This window comes from Alosa pseudoharengus, unplaced genomic scaffold, assembly GCF_046254945.1.
Source record: "Alosa pseudoharengus isolate Yale_2024_CS ecotype anadromous, Long Island Sound unplaced genomic scaffold, YU_APseudo_1.1 YU_APseudo_1.1_scf_19, whole genome shotgun sequence".
Classification (NCBI taxonomy): Eukaryota; Metazoa; Chordata; class Actinopteri; order Clupeiformes; family Clupeidae; genus Alosa; species Alosa pseudoharengus.
In genome coordinates this window covers 29855006-29873750 of record NW_027468657.1, presented here as the reverse complement: position 1 = coordinate 29873750, position 18745 = coordinate 29855006, and the positions used below count along the sequence as shown (strand labels likewise).

The 18745-nt window shown below is 41.7% G+C and overlaps 3 protein-coding genes across 3 annotated transcripts; 2 read left to right on the top strand and 1 right to left on the bottom strand.

Moving 5' to 3' along the window:
* Positions 1-2545: 2545 nt before the first annotated feature.
* On the top strand, positions 2546-9066 carry spdl1 (spindle apparatus coiled-coil protein 1). The gene is made up of 12 exons (XM_076292967.1): positions 2546-2919; positions 3465-3639; positions 3802-3978; positions 4315-4509; positions 4909-5058; positions 5165-5263; positions 5383-5493; positions 5685-5825; positions 6255-6358; positions 6633-6820; positions 7729-8008; positions 8839-9066. Exons 2-12 carry the CDS (start codon positions 3478-3480, stop codon positions 8993-8995), a joined length of 1764 nt encoding a protein of 587 aa, XP_076149082.1. The 5' UTR covers positions 2546-2919; positions 3465-3477; the 3' UTR covers positions 8996-9066.
* Positions 9067-9435: 369 nt separating this feature from the next.
* sil1 (SIL1 nucleotide exchange factor) lies at positions 9436-15113 on the top strand. Its single transcript, XM_076292268.1, has 9 exons — positions 9436-9851; positions 9943-10075; positions 10193-10301; positions 10868-10973; positions 11053-11241; positions 13001-13122; positions 13276-13372; positions 13574-13738; positions 14306-15113. The coding sequence occupies exons 1-9, from the start codon at positions 9750-9752 to the stop codon at positions 14666-14668; spliced, it is 1386 nt and encodes a 461-aa protein (XP_076148383.1). The 5' UTR covers positions 9436-9749; the 3' UTR covers positions 14669-15113.
* Positions 15113-17209, bottom strand: LOC143132623 (serine protease inhibitor Kazal-type 1). Its single transcript, XM_076292274.1, has 4 exons — positions 17080-17209; positions 16222-16259; positions 15857-15966; positions 15113-15383 (listed from the first exon to the last, which is right to left on the bottom strand). Exons 1-4 carry the CDS (start codon positions 17126-17128, stop codon positions 15302-15304), a joined length of 279 nt encoding a protein of 92 aa, XP_076148389.1. The 5' UTR covers positions 17129-17209; the 3' UTR covers positions 15113-15301.
* Positions 17210-18745: the final 1536 nt, after the last annotated feature.

Here is an 18745-nt window from a genome sequence, read left to right as displayed (position 1 = left end):
ATACTTGTATCGATAATGACATGAACAGGTAAAGACAACAACCCTAGAAGATTCACCATGCTTGGGCAAAAAGGACACCACATTTATAAATGTTTAACAAAAGTATGTTTTCACAGAGACTAATTCTTGAGTAATCAAATTTCAGAAAAGGAGGGAGTCAAGTTATCAGTCTGGTGAGACATGTTATTCTTTAAAGACATAGTTGTTTAAAGACATAGATGTGTAGCCTACTTATACTCGACTTATTTCGGGTGTCAAGCTGCTATGTGTTAGTACATCTTTGACCAGCAGGTGGCAGTCACACCATTTAATAAAGACTCTTTAAATAAAAATAAAAAAGTTAAAAATAAAAAGTCAACAATAAGGAACCGGTGAATGACTATTCAGTAGGCTATAATCTATTCCAAATATATTATTAACAATATATTCTACTATACTATAAGACACAGGGACTGGACTGTATGTCCAGTAGAAGAAAATATGTGTTCAACAGACTAATAGTAGGCTATAGCTATGGCCTACTCTTTGGGCAACACATCCAGAGCAAATAAAGACTGGGATGAATGCAACTGACACAGGATCTTACCATACTGCTTACATGAGTTGTCAATCCTTTCATTTATGGTGAATGTGGACATGTCAGCCAATGCGGTCCTCTGATGAGTGTTTCCTTTGTCGGCCTTCCATCAACCATCCATTTAAAGGGAAGAAATCACATTGAGGTATGTCTTTTTCAAGTGAACCCTAGTCAAGAAGGCAGCATACAAAACACAAAAGACTTACACAAAATCAAAACAATCAAAATCAAACTAAAAACTGAACCAGACAGAGTAAGCTTGATTTATAAATGACTTAAGGATCAATTAAAGAGATGAAGAGCTCCAGGTTCAAGTGTTTCTGTAGCTCGTTCCATGCAGCTGGAGCACTCCTCGGCCTGCAAGGATCAAACAGTGTGTCTTCCCACATAAAGTGAAGGCCAACAGTTATTTCTGCAACTGGCACGACTTATAAATCTCAGTGCAGAATGATACACAGAATCAAATTACTGCACTGTCTTTGGGGCATGTTTATATCAGATAAACATCCCCATAATCTAATAGGCAAAATGTAGACTCAATTAGCTTTTCTGTGCTTGCTATAATAAAACAGAAGCTATTCCTAAAATAAAAACACTTTCACTTTTGTTTTTTTGAGTAGTCGTTCGATGTGCAGATAGGTCGTCCTCCAACATCAAATCCAACGGGGCTTATCTGTATTAGACCATAGACTGTTTAAAATAGGATTAAACCTGTTCTATTTGTCTAAACTAAGTTAAAGGTTTTGGTCTTTTTCTTCAGGTTCGTACCGGGTTAGTACAGGTCCATATCAAATGTATTGCATTGCATGATGAAGAGTTTGAGCATGTTAGATAAGCTAGGGTGACCAGATTTGGGTTTGTGAAAAAGAGGACACTTCAGTGGGGGGGGGGGGGACTATGTATGATAATGAGCTTGATTGGCTGGCCCAACGCTAACAGAAAAACCTGCCTCAAAAGACTATTTTGAACACTTGAAAGATTTCAATATTTGGATGGCAACCCATCTTTAATGTTGCATATCTCTAAATTTGATCCAAGGTGTTTCTAAAAATACAAACTGAATCTTTTACAGTAGCTCAGCCTAGCTCTATAATTTTGAACAATCTGTTTTAGAGCTTAATAATCCTGACCTGTGAAAACAGTTGTGTTGATGGGGACTGATGTGGATATGTTGTCCATTTTTTAATATCTATTCAATCATGTCTGGTATAGGCCTACCTCTTTTCAATCCATTATTATTATTTATTTTTTTTGTAAAGAAATAGGCCTACATCTATCCCTTATGTTATGCCAACATATTTAATTCACCTGCATATAGGCTACAGTAGCCTAGATAGAGGATTATTGACATCTGCTGTTGTCAGTGTGCAGGCTATCCCTTAAAGGCAGTTTAAAGGGATAACCCAAGTGCAGTTTCCTACCCAAAGCTAGAAAGTTGCTAGGTCGGTAATCGTCCAGAGAAGGCCGCTCAGACAATGGCAGAAGTGTTCGTCATGTTATATTTTTTACAGTCTATGGTTATGAGTTGATGTGCCATCAAAATGTTTTTGGAGACGTAATGTTAAGGTCGAAAAACTCTGTCACTTTAGCTGATGAGCTCTCACCCCTCGCCGTTCGATGCTTTGCTGAATATTGTGTAGCCTGTTGGCACCTTTATTATTTGCGACCGACATGCAAGTGCCTGCTTTGCAGGTCAGGCACTCAGCTTCATGTTGATATCCACCGAGACAAAAACATGGAAATTTACGTTTTAATTCGTCAGTGAACTTACACTAAACAAGGAAGTTTGGGCTATTGAGGTGACTGACTGACCAATTAAATGTTTGAGATTATATCGACCAATGACGGTAGCTAAGGTCAGGCTCAACACCCCACACTTTCCACTCAATGCAAAGCGAACTGTAGGGGGAGGGCGTGACTAGTATGTGAATGAAAGACATAGATATCCATGAATGAAAGAGAGAGCAATGCAAATTCGCTGTAAACACGTTTGAGGCTAGAATAAACAAAATCCCGGACGACTTTGAAATTCCGCCCGGATACATTTTTAGGTTTCAAAAAGAGGACATGTCCGGGCAAAAGAGGACGTCTGGTCACCCTAGATAAGCATTTAGGCATTTACAAAATGACAAATTTGAGTGCACAATGTTCTCCGGGAACCAATCACGTCGGAGATCTGAACACGCGAGAACGTCAGTCGCTGTGCCCTGCACTTTCATCTTCTCGCGATACTTATGAGACTGGTGCTGAATTCAAATTGAACCTTCAACTTTTTGTTTGCCTGCCGAGCGAATCGCCAAAAGCAGCAGCTGACAATAAACCACAGCATTGCTGCTGAAAGTGTAAGTAACCTTTATTGTATAATGGCAAAAACATACAGTTTTATGAAAAATCGTATGGCTAGATTTTGACTATGGACGTTAGCGAGAGAACTTAATGGGCTCTTGTCCAGCTGTAAGTAACGTTACTAATATTGACGTTAACGTTAACGTTTGCTAAGTTGACTAGAAAAGGCTAACATTAACCTCACTTTGTCTAAAACAAACTATTTAAAACATTTTTGTCGTTGCTACTGAGAGCTCCATTTCCCAACCTATTTTACGAAGTCTTATGTAGCAAAACAGGTTGTCTTGCGATTGTGTCCGCCGCGATGCTATACCTCTTCTTTTCCCACATGAGGTGGCATGAACGGTGATGTTTTCACTGGGGAAAATGTTTTAGGTTGTATTTATAACTTCAATGATATGCTTATAAGAGTGAGGTTGGTTGCATAATTTCATGTGAGGTGATGTCACACCATTACCTCACTGGCGACCTTATCAATCATCAATCATTATCAATATTATCCTTTGTTATCTTTTTGCCATGATACTGTTATTCTTTCAAGGCTCTCCTCAAAGATGGCATGCAGCTCAGATGTGCAGCGGCTTCAGCGGAAGCTGAAAGAGAAGGAGGAGGAAGTGCAGAAGGCTGCCCAGTATGGCCTTCAGCTCCTGGATGACCAACTCAATTTGCAGAGCAAGTTGGAGGACCAGCGGGTAGAAATGACCAATGCTATGGAGGTGACGTTTCATTGAAAACATATCAACTGCTTTTGCAGAGAGTTGCTATAAATAAGACAAATTGCTGAAGTGTTATGAATGTCAATTATGCTGTAGGAATCTGATTGTAGCTCATACCAAGGAGAGAGGCTAACTGTTTCTTTTCACCATTCCATAATCCAGACTCTGGAGCAGGAGAAATATTCCCTCCAGCGGGAGGTGGAGCTGAAGGCACGCATGCTGGCCAGTCTCCAGTCCGAGTTTGATGAGGTCAAGAAACAGCAAAGGCACCTCCTGGAGCAGCAAGAATCTCAGCTTGAAAGGAGCCATGCCCATGAACTCAGTGACTACAAGAACAAGGTCTGAATCCTCCACCCAGTTTTCTTTTTTGCAGACAGTTCCTAACGCAGTATGACATTTCAATGATCCTCTGTGCAGAGTAAGAGGCTATCCTACTCATAGATTGCATTGTGTACATATTATTGTTTACAGAAATTAGGAATGTAACGATACGTTCAACTGACGATTCAGTGCGATTCATGATTTTCAAGTCACGATAAGATTTATCACAATTTTTTTTTAACAGAATAAGCTGCAGACAAATTATGACTAAAAAATATTCCGTTATGGCACTGTATTGCGCATACACTGACCAATGCATCAGCCATTAACAACGCCCTAATGGCTTTCCTTTAGATGGAGCGCATGATAGTGGAGCGGGACGAGGCACAGCTGGCAGAGAAGCAGCTGCGACACAAGCTGGAGGTGCAGGCCGAGGCCCTGAGCAACAAGACCGAGGAGCTGCGCGCCCTGACCGAGCGAGCCCACGAGACCATGTCCTCTGAGATCTTGGAGCTGCAGGTCCAGAGGATGGACATGGAGGCTGCCATGGTGAGGACCTGAGAAAAATGCCCTAAAGGTTTGCCAACCTGAGGATGGACATGTGTTTTGAATATGTTTAGTCACTATAGTTTGATCATGTTGGCTCATATGCCCTGATTCTTCATACTCATGTACCCTCTTCTGTGACCTCAGATGAGCAAACTCGGCACACTCAGATTCTAGAGAGCTAGAGATTCTAGTTCGTCCAGATGTTTAATGAATCTTGAAGGTAGTCTTGCCAACTTTTTAGAAGTGTTCACTGTTCATTTTTAACTATTGTATTGATTTGTTTTGTAAGTCGCTTTGGACAAAAGTGTGTGCTAAATTCCATAACCGTAACCATAAGTAAGCAGTGAGGTCAATGCAGGCCCCTATCTGTATGTAAACTGTGTGCTTTATGCTTCGCAGGCTGACTTGAAGATGGAGCTCCAAGAGTGCCAGTACAAAGAGCAGCAGCTGCAGCTGGCGAACACCAGTCTGCAGCGGCAGGTGGAGCAGCTGACGGAGGAGAAGGAGGAACGCCAGAAGGAAGCTGTCTCTTGCTACAACGCTCTGGAGGTACACGGCACAGAACGACGATTGCTGATTTAAGTATTTTAATTCTGATCATTCTGAAGTGTACTCACCACAGTATTTGTTCATAAAACTCATTGTCGGTGTGTAGAAAGCACGTGAAACCAATCAAGAGCTACAGATCCAGCTGGACCAGCTGCTTCAAAAGGAACAGGATCCAAATAGCAGAGGAAACTCTCTCTTTGCTGAGGTAGAGCTTAACTGAGGATGTCTTTTTTTTTTCTTCTTCCTTTTTGCTGAGCGAGTCTTCATGTTGCTTGGTGTGCATTGGTGATTGTGGTCATGAGTGTGCTATTGGCCATCCCTCAGGTGGAGGACAAGCGAGCGGAGATGGAGAAGCAGTTGATCAGCGTGAAGGTTCAGTACAAGTCCCTGCAGCAGCAGCATGCTTTCTCTAAGCAGCAGATGCATCGCATGAAGGTACACTTCACAAAGTGCTGTAGCTTTGCCGTGTGGTCCTCTCTGTGTACACTGAAATGGTCTGTGGTGGAGTGTCTGCCCAGGAATGGCAATTTTGTGACCAGCCACAGCTGAGAAATGTCATTGCTGTGCCATGATCTGTTTCGACTCACTTTACTAAGGAAGGTTTCCCCATTGTTGATGCGCCACAGGTGCAGATTGCTGCCCTGATGCAGCTTCAGGGGTCGGGGGCAGACCCTGAGCAGCTTGAGCGCATGCAGTCCATGCTGTCGCAGAAGAACAAAGAGATCGAAGCACTCATGACCAAAGTGCGGCAGCTGGAATCTGATCAGGTTGGACTGCTTTTGGCTGACAGCTGTCTCTTGATTCCTGAATGTGAAGTGCCCCTGTGCGAATGACAATTCGATATACCCCTTCATGTTCAGCAGCAGAGTAGTTACTTTCAGTTAAGACAGTGCTTGACACAATAAAGCAGATTAGTAATACGAATGTAATAGAACAGCCTAGAAACTACACTGTTGTCACTAAAGTTTGCATGACATTTAAACAGACAGAAGGTGGTGGTAGGTATACAATAATAGATCTGTTTGTTGAAAGACTTCACATTTTAGCAGTTAGTAATGGCCAGCATTCTTTCCTTATGGGTGTCAACAGTTATTGTATAGGTGGACAGGGTGGAGGTAGCAAACATTCCCAGACAGACGTGACTCCTGGCTCCTTACTGAAGTGTGTGTCTTGTCTGGTGTTTTTTTTTTTAACAGATTAGTCTGAAGGCTATGTGCCCATCTGGCCCACCTGCAGACGGTGAAACGCATGACGACACCTACTACACAGATCTTCTTCAGATGAAACTATCCAATTCTGTGTGAGTTATGAATGTCACCCAATTTCCATACATATATCCAACTTAAATGGGTCAAGTGTCAAGTCAAGTGTACCTGCCATTTGCTTGTTGTATAATCTGGCATTATAATTGACAATAGAGATGACAATAATGTGCTGAAATTGTACTTGTACTTTCACATTATTGTACTTTAACTGTAACTTTATTGTATCTTTAGTCACTTTGGATAAAAGCCTCAGCTAAATGACTAAATGTAAACAATGTTAATGTAAATAGAATTTGTTTATTGTTGTAGTAAGGATTCTGATCAGCTGAAAAAAGAGCTGTCCCTGGAGAGGATGAAGTCTCTGTCGGAGAGCCAGAGGGTGCTAGAGATGGAGAGAAAATTGTTCGCCACACAGCAGGCCCTCAAACAGAGCCAGGGGGACAACATCAGGCTGCAGGTCAAAGTGGAGGAACTGCGTCTCAAATATGAGCCAAGTGGTAACTTGCTTGCTTTGATAACATTCATTTTTGTTTGAGCTTGACCTCAAGAGGTCACTGCTAGCACACTGCTGTTTAGAAAAGCATATGCACAGACGGAACTTTATATAACATTCTGCAAGTATTGTTTACCACAGCGTTTTTCGCCTGGTAACACGTCTGCTTATGTGCTTTACTACACCACAATTTGTAACTGAAGCACTTCCTGCTGTGGTGTTAAACTGTGGGGAACAAAACAGTGTCATGGTTGTGAAAAAAGAACTGATGAACTCTGAATAGCAGCCTGTGAAAAGGTTACACAAATAGCAATCACTTTATGAATATCTCTCCCTCTCCATGATGTGCATAATACATTCATTAATGTTGCAAAGGTGACTGGGTTTTGCTGTCATGTGGCAGAGTCATATGTTTGTTTTGTTATAGATGGAATAATGAAACCACACTCAGAGACTGCTGCTGAAATAGTGTTGTAATAAGATAATCCAAAACACTGCCTTAGGTGGACAGACACTGAGATACAAACATTTTGGACTTGGACAGCCCGTCTTCAGTGTTTTCAAGTTAGAAACTAAAGCATGGGAACGCTGAAGATGAGCTAAGTCCGAAAAATTTTTATCTCCGTCAAGGCGTCCATTCTAACGCCTCGTACACTGTTTTGGCTTATTTTAATATAACACTGTTTGAGCATCAGCCAACACAAATACGAATACACAAGCCGTAAAAAAAAGGCGCAGACACTAACCTCAAATTAACCCCTTCTCAGTTTTATTGAAACATTTTATTTGGTATCGTAATTGTTAGTATAGTATACAGTATAGTATACACTCACCAATTTTGCCTCTAAGTCTATTTAACAAATTGCTAAAGCGGCATGACTTGGAACTAATGGAAGATCTGTGTGTATTCAGAGGTGGGCAAAGGCCGCGTCCAGAAGCGCAGGCGAGAGAAGCTTCCAGTCGATCTCCCTGCTGAAGGCCCTGTGCCGAGCCAAGACGCCCCCCCTGCCATGGAGACCGAGCTGGCCAGCTGCCCAGAGGCTGACCCCTCTAAGCCAGAGCCAGCACCAGGGCCCCCCCAGTGTCCTCTGCAGCCTGCCAATGCCCCGCTCCTAAACCCCACGCAGCCCCGGGACAGCAAGTGTGTGCGCATCTCCGACGAGCCGCCAGTTACCATCCCAAAACCGCCCAGGTCAGTGCCCCTCTCCTCCTCTTCATCAAACTCTTCCTCCTCCTCCTTCTCCAGCCCGGCTCTCTGCCAGCCGATGTCTTTCCTGTCACGATGTGTCCACTTCGCCCTCTTTGTCTTCTTCCTCTTCCTGGGATTTGTGAGGACCCTTGCTCCGCGTCCTTCACTGCCCTCCCTGCCCCTGCCTTTCAAGGGCCCTGCTGTGGTAGGGAAGAATACTTGCTAGTTGTCCCGCTGAGCCCCTGCAAAGACTGCTGCCAGGACAGGGGTTTGAGTGACTGAACCATTGGCCCATCTTTAAATGGGAATCTGAAGATCAGGTGGTAAACTGAAATATAATCCAGAGTTCACTAACAGCGCATTTTTTTAACATTTGGAATGTTGCCGTCTTTCTTCCCCCTCAGTTGTTTGTACAATGTATTTGTATCTACATTTGGTGTAGAATTGTTTCTTTTAGCACAAAGGTACAATGTATAATATTGTACACAGTGCATGTTACTGATCTAAAAGCTGTTACTTATACTCTAAAGTAAACCCATTAATGTGAACTACCTTTTGTGTCTATTTGGAAAAGTAGTACACATAAAGGCATATGTGTATTACTTAATTAATACTACTTAGTACCATGACAGATCATATTACTCTCTGAAAAGGCATAATCAGTTTTTCATCCTTATGTCCATATACATTTTGCTTGTATGTGCACTGTGTAATTTGCATCTGTTGGGGTGGTGGTTTAAAGGGGCCTGCAACAGTGACCCTTTGAGGCATCAGTCTGTTGGAGAAAGGACTTTGGTTATTGCCTCAACACAAATTAGGTGGTTTTTCTGTAGGTCCCCATCAGAAGAGAGCAGTGTGACAGAAGAGATGGACGCCAGGCAAGGAGAGGGGGAGAACTGGCGTGGCGAGAGGAAAAAGAAATCAAAGTATCCCACCCCCATCCATGCTGTCCCACATAATACAATGCAAAACCAATGTGCCCAGCAGTAGTTCTGAACTATAACTGATATTGGCTTTTTTACTTATTATATATAATAAATTAATAAAACAACTACAAAATTGTTGTGCTTCATGTGTTATTTCAGAAAATTCAGGTTGTGGATCACAATCACAAACGGCTGTCTTTCAGTACTGATGCAATGGGACAACCACATTACCACTGCATGCAAGGAAATGAGTCATTCATTGTGTTTGCTGATTATTGCTGCAAAATGACACGATAGAACATAGACATAATATACGATAGAACACGAACACGATGGTCAGATCGGAAAGTGAAAGAAACACGCGCAGTCATTGCGTCATTTAAGGGGGCAGGGAAGTTGGGTTTTTGTAACCAATACCAGAGCCCGTTTACGGCCCTTATTAGACATTCTTTGCCAATACCGAAGCACGCACGACAAAGTGTACACTCCTCCACTTGTGATTGGTCCTTGCGTTTTGTGATGACTGGCGGTGTGCTGCGTCTGTTTGATTCGCTATTCAACTGCAACCCTAAAGCAAAAATAAGTTTTATCTAATCCATATAGTGAGTAGTTGGGTCTGCTGAGGAATTTGATGTAAGTAAACTGACGTTAACAGGTTATGTATGTGTAATTTCATCACAGGATCGCTTCCGTCATGCAACAGCTGTCATCTCGAACTGCATATGGTTAGCTTCACGTTAGCTTAATTAGTGCCACATCTTAATCTAGATATATGTTATATAGCATTAGTTATCTAGAAATCCTCCTTTCCTGACATCATGCCACTCGTTTGTGGGAGACCGAGTAGTTGTAGTAAACTGAGGAAATTGCTGGTCTTCTGGATACTGGGCCTGCTAGTCGTCTTCGTCGTCAGTGATAACGTAAGTTAAACCTGTAAATTACTCCTTGAAGCCTCGATAACATCTCAAATAAATATGACCATGCTCAGCGCGACATTTCTCTACACTGCAGTCTCCTTCAGCCTTGTCAGTCGTGGAGGATTCAGGGTCAGACGGTGGTGATGAGGCCCACGTGAACGATGAATTTGACACTGAAGATCTTGAGGTGTTCCAGCCCACCAACCAATGGCAGACTCTCAAACCAGGCATGTTCTCTTACAAGGCCAAAGTCAGATTGCAGCTTCTTGAAACGAAATCATCATACCTGCTTCTTTGGTAGTGGGAATGTCACAAATTTGATTTGTGTTTCACATTGTATTCAGGTCAAGCAGTTCCAGCAGGCTCTCACGTCAGGCTGAATCTTCAGACAGGACAAAGGGAAGCCAAGCTGTCAGAGGAACAGCAGGCCAAATACCTCAGAAATGGACAGAGGTATGGTATGGTGACTAATTGCTGAAATTGTCTTTCCAGAAAGTGAAGAGAGTCTTGAAGACTACAAGGGGGCAGCATTGGCCTACTGGTAAGGACTTAGGGCTTGGAACCGAAGGGTTGCTGGTTCGATCCCCGACCTGGAGGAAAAATGTGGGCGGGGGAAGTGGTTGAGCACTACTCTTCCATGCCCATATCCACGGCTGAAGTACCCTTGTGCAAGGCACCTAACCCCCTCACTGTACCCTGAGTGCCACTGTTGCAAGGCAGCTCACTGCTCCTGGTCATTGTGTGCTTCACCTCACTGTGTTCACTGTGTGCTCTGTGTATCTCACTAATTCACGGATGGGATAAATGCAGAGACCAATTTCCTTGTATACGCAAGTATACTTGGCCTATAAACCTGATTTACATTTACGTTTACATTTACAAAGCACTTTGATTGTAATCACTCCTTTGTAATTGTAGTTTCACAAAAACAAACATAACTGGTATGGTATTATGGAACATTATTGCTTTTAAGTGGCATGGAGCAAGATCTAATGGACATGATTCATTTCTTTCCTCAGGGTGGTTAACACTAAGGCCCCATCCTTTACTGCACAGGAGCTGAAGGAAGCCCTGAAGATGCTCAAAGAGGGGGTGGATGACTCCACCAGCCCACAGAGGCAGAAGGTATGACTATGAGTAGAATTGTGAAGTCTTTTCAGTTCCCTTGTGGGCAACAGCAAGCTCTTTAACTGTTGCTATGTAGGAAGAAGAGGCACTGAAGGCGAAATTCCGTCCCCTGGATGAGCTGAAGAGAGACCTGGCTGAGCTTGAGATGCTCGTGGAGACAGACGTGCAGATCATGCGCAGGTTCATCACCCAATTCAACAGTTCCAATGCTACAGTGGAGCAACGGGTCAAAGCTCTTCTTGAGCTGGAATACCTTGTCCACCAGGTGAGCTCCAGCAATGTTTTCAGGATGTCCAAAAAAGGACAGAAGGCTCTTTTACAAACTTTTTTACTCTTTGAGCACAGCCAAGTCTAGTCTAGTCAAAAAAGATGCAAACTTTGTAATAAAACAGGATAGATCCAAAGGTACAGTATAAGTAATTTGAAAACATTAAGACAATTGTAAGATATTGCTGATAACAAACTTGCAGAGGGATAAGAACCTACTTCACAAGGGAGTTTTAACTGCCTAACAACAGTATCATTCATCCACACAAGGAGGCATTGCAGTTGTATAAACTTGGCCTGAAAAGACCAAAAATAACAATTGAGTTAGTTTAAGTGATGTGTTTTTGTAATCTGTTTGATAACACACAGTGTCATAAGCCATTTGAGTTTGTTTTATATCTGCACTATAACAACAAAACATTAAACACTTCCAGATGTGTTATATGTCCCAGACACAAATTTCTTTGGAAAAACGTGATTGTGAAAATGTTGTAAAGAATACAGTTAAGAACAAGATTATTCTTACCCCTAGCAAATATTGATTTAATTTAGATTTTTCTCTTGTACCGATATGTTTGTTCTGACTGAAAATGACACTGCCACATACCAAAAGGTCGTAAGCATTTTTATCTTTTTTAACATTTTTATGAAAAATGGCGTGTCCAAAATTATTCATACCCTTTTTAAATAATCAATGGAAACATCTTTATTTGCCATCAAATCTCTCAAAATGGTTCTTATAATACCTATCAGGCAGTCTGCCAAGAGACCTGCCCCAATAGGCGGCATTGGACCATTAAACCACACAATGATCCAAAACATACAGCCAAACAAGGCAAGAAATGGTTAACTGAGAACAATATCCAGACCTCAATCCGTCAAAAAAGTGAGGCCAGAGTGATGGCAAATAATCGTTCCTGACTCAAAACGCGGATTGCTGTTAAAAAGCTGCGGTCTAGAATCAAAGCTTTGCTTTGGACAAAAGCGTCTGCTAAATCCCATAACCATAACCATAACATGACGAGACTTGGTAGGTATTATAAGAACCATTTTGAGAGTTGTGAATGCAAATAAAGATGTTTCTATTGATTTTTTTTTTTTTTTTTTTTTCATGTTTGTCCCACATTGTCTTGCAACTTTTTGCCATGTGGCAGTGTTATTTTTAGTCAGAACAAACATATTGATAAAGAGAAAATCAGCATTAAATCAATATTTGCCAGGGGTATGAATAATTTTGTTCTTAACTGTATATTATAATATATTTGTTGCATGCGCATGAGGACCATGTCCTGTTGTAAAGCTGTCTCCCGCCTTTTGCAGTTGCAGCTTCTGGTGGTGAAACCCACTGCTGCTTTGCTCCCACGAGATTACGATGTCCCATATTAGTGTGACGTCCTGATAACGCCACAGCAAAGAGTGACACAATCTCTAATTGGTGTGCAGTCTGTAGAGTTGTGTGGTAAACACCGCCAGTCAGTTCTGCACAGGCCTAGGTTATGTTGAAGGAACCCATTCACTTTACACATAATTGGGTTGGATACCGGATTGACGGCCATTTATAGATGCCCTGTTGTCCTAATTGGCTGACTTTAAATGGTCCAGACATTTTCCCCCTCAGATTAGACTCCGGTACAGGCACAGAGAAAATATATTTTAGTCAGAACATCTAGTTTTCTCATTAGTTTCTACATTCAAAAGAAGAAGGTTTCAAATTCTCGGTCGGTACATCACTGATCAGCCATCTCTTATTTTGGTAGGTGGACAATGCACAAAATTTGGTATCTATGGGTGGAATGAAACTGGTGCTCAACGCTTTAAATGGCTCAGACTTAAGCTTACAAGAGAATGCAGCTTTCGTGTTGGGGTCAGCTGTGTCCAGGTGAGGAGGCGTCTCATTTGCATGTGTCATGTAAATTATCTCTCATCATTTGAGTATTTGAACAAGAAGCATGCTATTCTTAAGATGTCATTTTTGTGTAATGGCTCTGGGGGTGTGTTGGGTGTTTGTTGAGCGGGCTTTTCCTGTTTTCAGTAACCCAGCTGTCCAAGTAGAGGCCGTAGAGGGTGGGGCTTTACAGAAGTTATTAACTTTACTTGCCACTCCTCGTCCCATCTCTGTCAAGAAAAAGGTATGTTTTTTGGATATGGGTGGCTATTGCTTTCACGTAAATATTTGGACCAACATGTAAGACATGTATGTTAATGTAGATAGATAGATAAATACTTTATTGATCCCCAAGGGGAAATTTAGGAAATATGTCTATGTCATGTCTACATCATGTTTCCTAGTTTGCCACTCTTTTCACTGCTGTCTTTCCTTATAATTTTAGGCGTTGTTTGCTGTTGCTTCACTATTGCGTCACTTCCCCCATGCCCAAAACCATTTCCTTAAGCTGGGTGGAATGCAGGTGCTTGTCGACCTGTTTCAAATGCCTGGAGGAGAGTCTCTGCGCATAAGAATCATCACCCTAATTTACGACATGATCATTGAGAAGGTGAGGTGGAATCTGATCCAGACTAACCCGGAAATAAAAAACATACTAATTCCCACAAGTGCTAGCCTGACGAGCCAGACCCACATTAAAATGTAGGGTCTGGGCACTCACCGTTCGCAGTGCTCAGTCCGAGGGGCGGGATAATCAGTCGTCTTTCAAATTCCCTCTGCACGCAATAGGACAGCGGCAGCGCTATGAGTCCCATGCGTTTCCCACCAGCGGAGCTAGTTGGCTAGTTCAAACGTTTGCCAACTTAATAAAAGCTTAACTCGTGTCACACTGTTCGCCAACAGCAACATCCATCTTATTTGTTTTCAAGTAGCAGGGAATTCAAGCCAAACCGTTGCAACTCTGCCATCAATCATTATGTTAAGCCCACCTAACGACTCTATACACGATTTCATTGGCCTGATTAAGTTTCGATTTCTGGAGCTCACAAGCCAACGGAGAGTTGCTAGACTAGCCCTGGCAGCAAATGTAATTTGCTGCCGCTAGGGGCGCGTCTAGATTTCTAGGCTACACAAGTGCTGCTCCTAACTACACAGTCTGTTTTTTGTACTCTTCTAGGAATTGATGTTACAAAGTGGCATGGACCAGATTCCTGACTCCTCTTATCAGGAACGTCTGCAGCAGTACGCCCAGGTGTCCCTGTTACCTGTCCTGGCGGAGCAGGGATGGTGCCGCTTCGTGCCTGAGCTGCTGAACTCCTCGGAGCACGATTGGCGGGAGAAGGCGCTGAGAACCCTTCTGGCCATGATGCCCCACTGTCAGGCCGATTTTCGCCAGAACTATGCCCTAAGCCATGTGCTCAGTGACTTGCAGAGGCAGTACCGAGAGCTGGCCCTTACAGAAAAGGACTTGGGAGAGGAGGAAGGCTACTTTGGTGAAATCCTGATCCTACTGGACACGGTTGTGCTGAATGTACAGTGACCCTAAGCTGGAAAGTGGACATCACTGATTGACAATTTCTTTAACCTCATGGCCGCAGTTGCTGCTAAAAACCACTATCTTAGAATGAGCGTCTGTGGTTTTCCCACGCATCAGATCCCAGCCATTCTGAAAAGAACTGCAATCCCACTCTTCTTCTGGGAGTGTGATTTTCATGGAATGGCTAATGCATAAAAAGTCATAAAGCATACATTTGCTGGCCCTGAGATTGTTTCATTTAACTGAATGTATGTTGTATGAATGTAATGTATGTAATGTATGTACTGTACATTCTCTCATACATTTGGACAGAGAGAGGACTCCTCTACTTGTCTGTAAGTCTTTTGTTTGTAATGGAGAGAAGGACATTTCTTGTATGTTGCCTGTCTCCCTCTGACTGTGAAGGACATGTCACATTTTCAGACAGTAAAGTAATTAGTGAAAACATTGTGGAGTGCTACAGTAAGTAAATTTATTGCACCTTACCATACATGTCTTCTTAGACATGCTCAATGAGGTTACAGAGCTAAATCGAAAAGCAGAGGACTTTGGAAGACATAAGAGGACTTGAAAAAGAAAGATGCTAAGTCATTTCCAAGAAACTTCAGTAGTAAGCGTTTGCCGTTATGGCCTTCATCATTGCTGTCCATCAGGAGACAGATGTTTATTCGCCACGCATGCCCCCTTGTACATGACACGGACATTCTGCCTCTTCTCCCTGGATAAAAGATAGACGTGGGTGAATCAAATATTTAAACATGCCACTGAAAGGGTGCCATCAAGGCCTTTCAAAATGAACCAAACTGTGTCAGACGTGTGTCATGATGACTTATTGAGATCATGAGACCTCCCTCCTGAAACTGGGAGTCTGATGGGTGTTGTCTGCCATTGGAGCAACTGTACCAACACCTCCCACTCTCACACTTATTTCCCAAAATAGGACACAGTACACTTATAAAAGAACTTATGGCAAACTAGTGATGAAAAGTCAACAACTCCAGATTAAAAAAAACTTCCAAACAATGGTGTTTTGATGTAATTAAAGTAGTGATGATTTGACAGCAGGTGGAATGATGAATAATTCTCTCTGTTTATGACATGTTTATTTAATGTCTGTTCCTGATTCTATTTCATGTACTATGCCACAGTAGCTGTGCTTCAGTGGGGTGATGTTTTAATTGAAAGGCTTACTTGTTTTCATGGCAGAGCATGCACTCGGTGCTGTATGTGTGGACATCGTCTCCACACACAGGGTTGTATTCCCGTGAGCATGCATCGCTATGGTATTGAGCACAGTCCGCCTGTGGAAGACAAACATCTTTTTTGACGCGGACAGTATGGTGCGTGTGGTCTCCTTCATTTCCTTTCTGCCCATATTTACTTGGCAGGGTAGGAACACATCAAACAGTGACAAGTGTGTTTACGGAAATCAGACAACCTTGGACCAATATATTAACTTTGTGTCTCTAAAAACAGGTCTTTCTAGTGGAAAAAACGTCTATTATGTATGACATCAGATGTCCAGTTGAAATGTTGCTCGGCGTGTTTACACTCACCTCTCTGGGCTCTGGCGCAACATCCTGGGCCAAAGCAACTATTAAGGCAAAAAAGAGGGAAAGAGACTGAGTTGTTTCAAGACTGCAGTATGACGTATGTTTTTCCCTTTAATGTGGCAATATAGTTCTACAACAAAAGACAGGGGATGATGTCAGTGACTCCAAGGAATGTTGTTGGACAACTGTCTATTGTTTCTAACTGATCTGTTGCATGATAATCAGATTCTATTTTAACACTCCAAAATAACCCTCATGACATACACCAACACTTTTTTCCAAAACCTGATCTTCAGGAAGTCAGTTTTGTGATGCCATAACATGTGTTATGTGTCTTAGATAGCCAAGTAAATATTAATCACAGACTAATAATGTGCCCATGAAATTACAATGTCTGATGGTAAACTTTATCTTCTTAATAATGCTCTATAGAGTAATGTATACATTGTTATGATCTTTGATGTGATTTTACGAGACTCGTTTTTTTCTCACTAGTGATCTATATGATACAAACCAATGTGTTATCTCAATTGTCACTTTTGGTAAACAAGGGATTTTGACAATGTGACAGGTGGCTATGAAGGGGAAAATATATAATCTTACAAACCTTTGTTAAAATCACTGTTCCTACCCATCATTGTCTGTAGGCCACTTGAAACAACAAATACCTGCGACAAAACCTAGCCATGTAACTTTTACATGAACAAACTCACTAGGAAGTAAAGTCTAGAAACTCACACTCCCTTTACTTCTACAGTGTAATTGTTTTAGCATTTCCTGTGACCAATTTATTTATCATACAAAATAAATTACACATCAATGAGGTGAAAATACCATATAAAGCAAATAGTTTGTTCTTACCAGACAGGTAAAGGATCATTGAAGCACAGAGTACGATTGTGAGCTTCATGTTGGCTTTCAGGTTGTGATACAGCTACTGTGAGATTCAGCAGGTGTGTCTTGTATGTCTTCCTGCAACACTATTTAAAATAGTGTGGACTGAAGTCCAGTTGTTGCTCCTCCCACCACCTCCGCTTTGAAAACCTGCTTGGTGACATAACCCACAGCATATTGTTTCACACCATTGCCTTAGTTTAGGACGCTTTAGACACAATAGTTTGTGATGAGTGAGGAGAAAGCTGACAATGCTATGAGGTGTGCTTTTTTTTATCGCTCTAGCTTGTTCTTTTGAATATTTCACCATATCATAGTGTTGAGAGTGTTTAAAATTAAATAAATAAAAAAACAGAGCTTCTCTTTCATAAATAAACCATGAAAAGAAGAACTTTTTCCTGTTGTGAAAGATGGCAATTGGCAAATATGTAACGCAGAAGAATAACTTTCCTCAAGCATACAAAAGGTTCATAACTTTGACCAAATGGTAAAGAGAACAATAGCCATTAAAGAGAAATATTTTACTTGACATTTGACAGGACTTGACAAGAAGAAACAACATAGGCTACCAATTATGCTTATCTTAGGGCCTCATAAAGGTTGCCTTTTAAAACATAATGAGACATTCCATCCTGAAATGTTGAGAGGAGGAAGTATTTTGATCCGATATAAAAAAAAATTCTCCAGGAAATAACTAGCCTACAGAGTCTTTTGTTATGTTCAAAATAATGATGTTTTTATATGGCTATATTGCCTGAGCCTATAACAGGGAAATGATCGGTCAATAAACTCAGTGATATGAAATGTTTACATGTTGACAGTTGACAAGTCTTTTAGGTTCAGGAAGCATTTTCAGTGAGTCTCTGGGTTCACTGAAACTCGTGTGTATTATACAGAAGTCAGTTTCGGTTTCTCAGGGATTGCACTGGTTTTGCCTCTGTGAGCACATCAGAGCAGATAACATTATCAGATCTATTTCCCCCTTCTGTAACCACTAGCTATTAGTGTCATGTTTTGACTTAGTTGTCCATTTTTGGTAGGCTTAGGGTATATCTCAATTTTTCCTTTAAAGTGTTGCCTTTCAACCTCTGTTTATAGGAAACTGTTTTTAGTATGAGTAGGCCTATCACCTACCCTATTTTTCAGAGGGAGCTATATTGTATGCTATTTGCATTTAATTGTGAAAGATTTATTTTAAAAGTTATTTGGACTTGATCCACCTTCTGTATGACCACTCAATTTGTCCATCGGGACATACAAAAGTAATGTAATCAAATCCATGTACTGTTATACCGTTTCTTGACATAGCCTACATAAATAGCAACCTATCTCACAGGTTATCATCGTTATAACAATATTATTCACTATCACTGCCAAGTGTTGTTGGGGGAACCCAAGCAAACAGATCTGCCTATTCCGTGTGCTGAATGATGACTCACCCCAGCATAATGTTGTTAACAGCAACACCTTGTTGTGCAAGTGGAAGGTCAGCAGAGCACATGACAAGGCCGCCACCTAACAATCTATAGGTGGCAGCAGTGCTCTTCGTTAAACTACCATGTTAAATATTTTGCTGTCCGTGAGACACTCAGCTACAAACTGCTTACAGACTAAATGTAGTGGATAGAGAAGG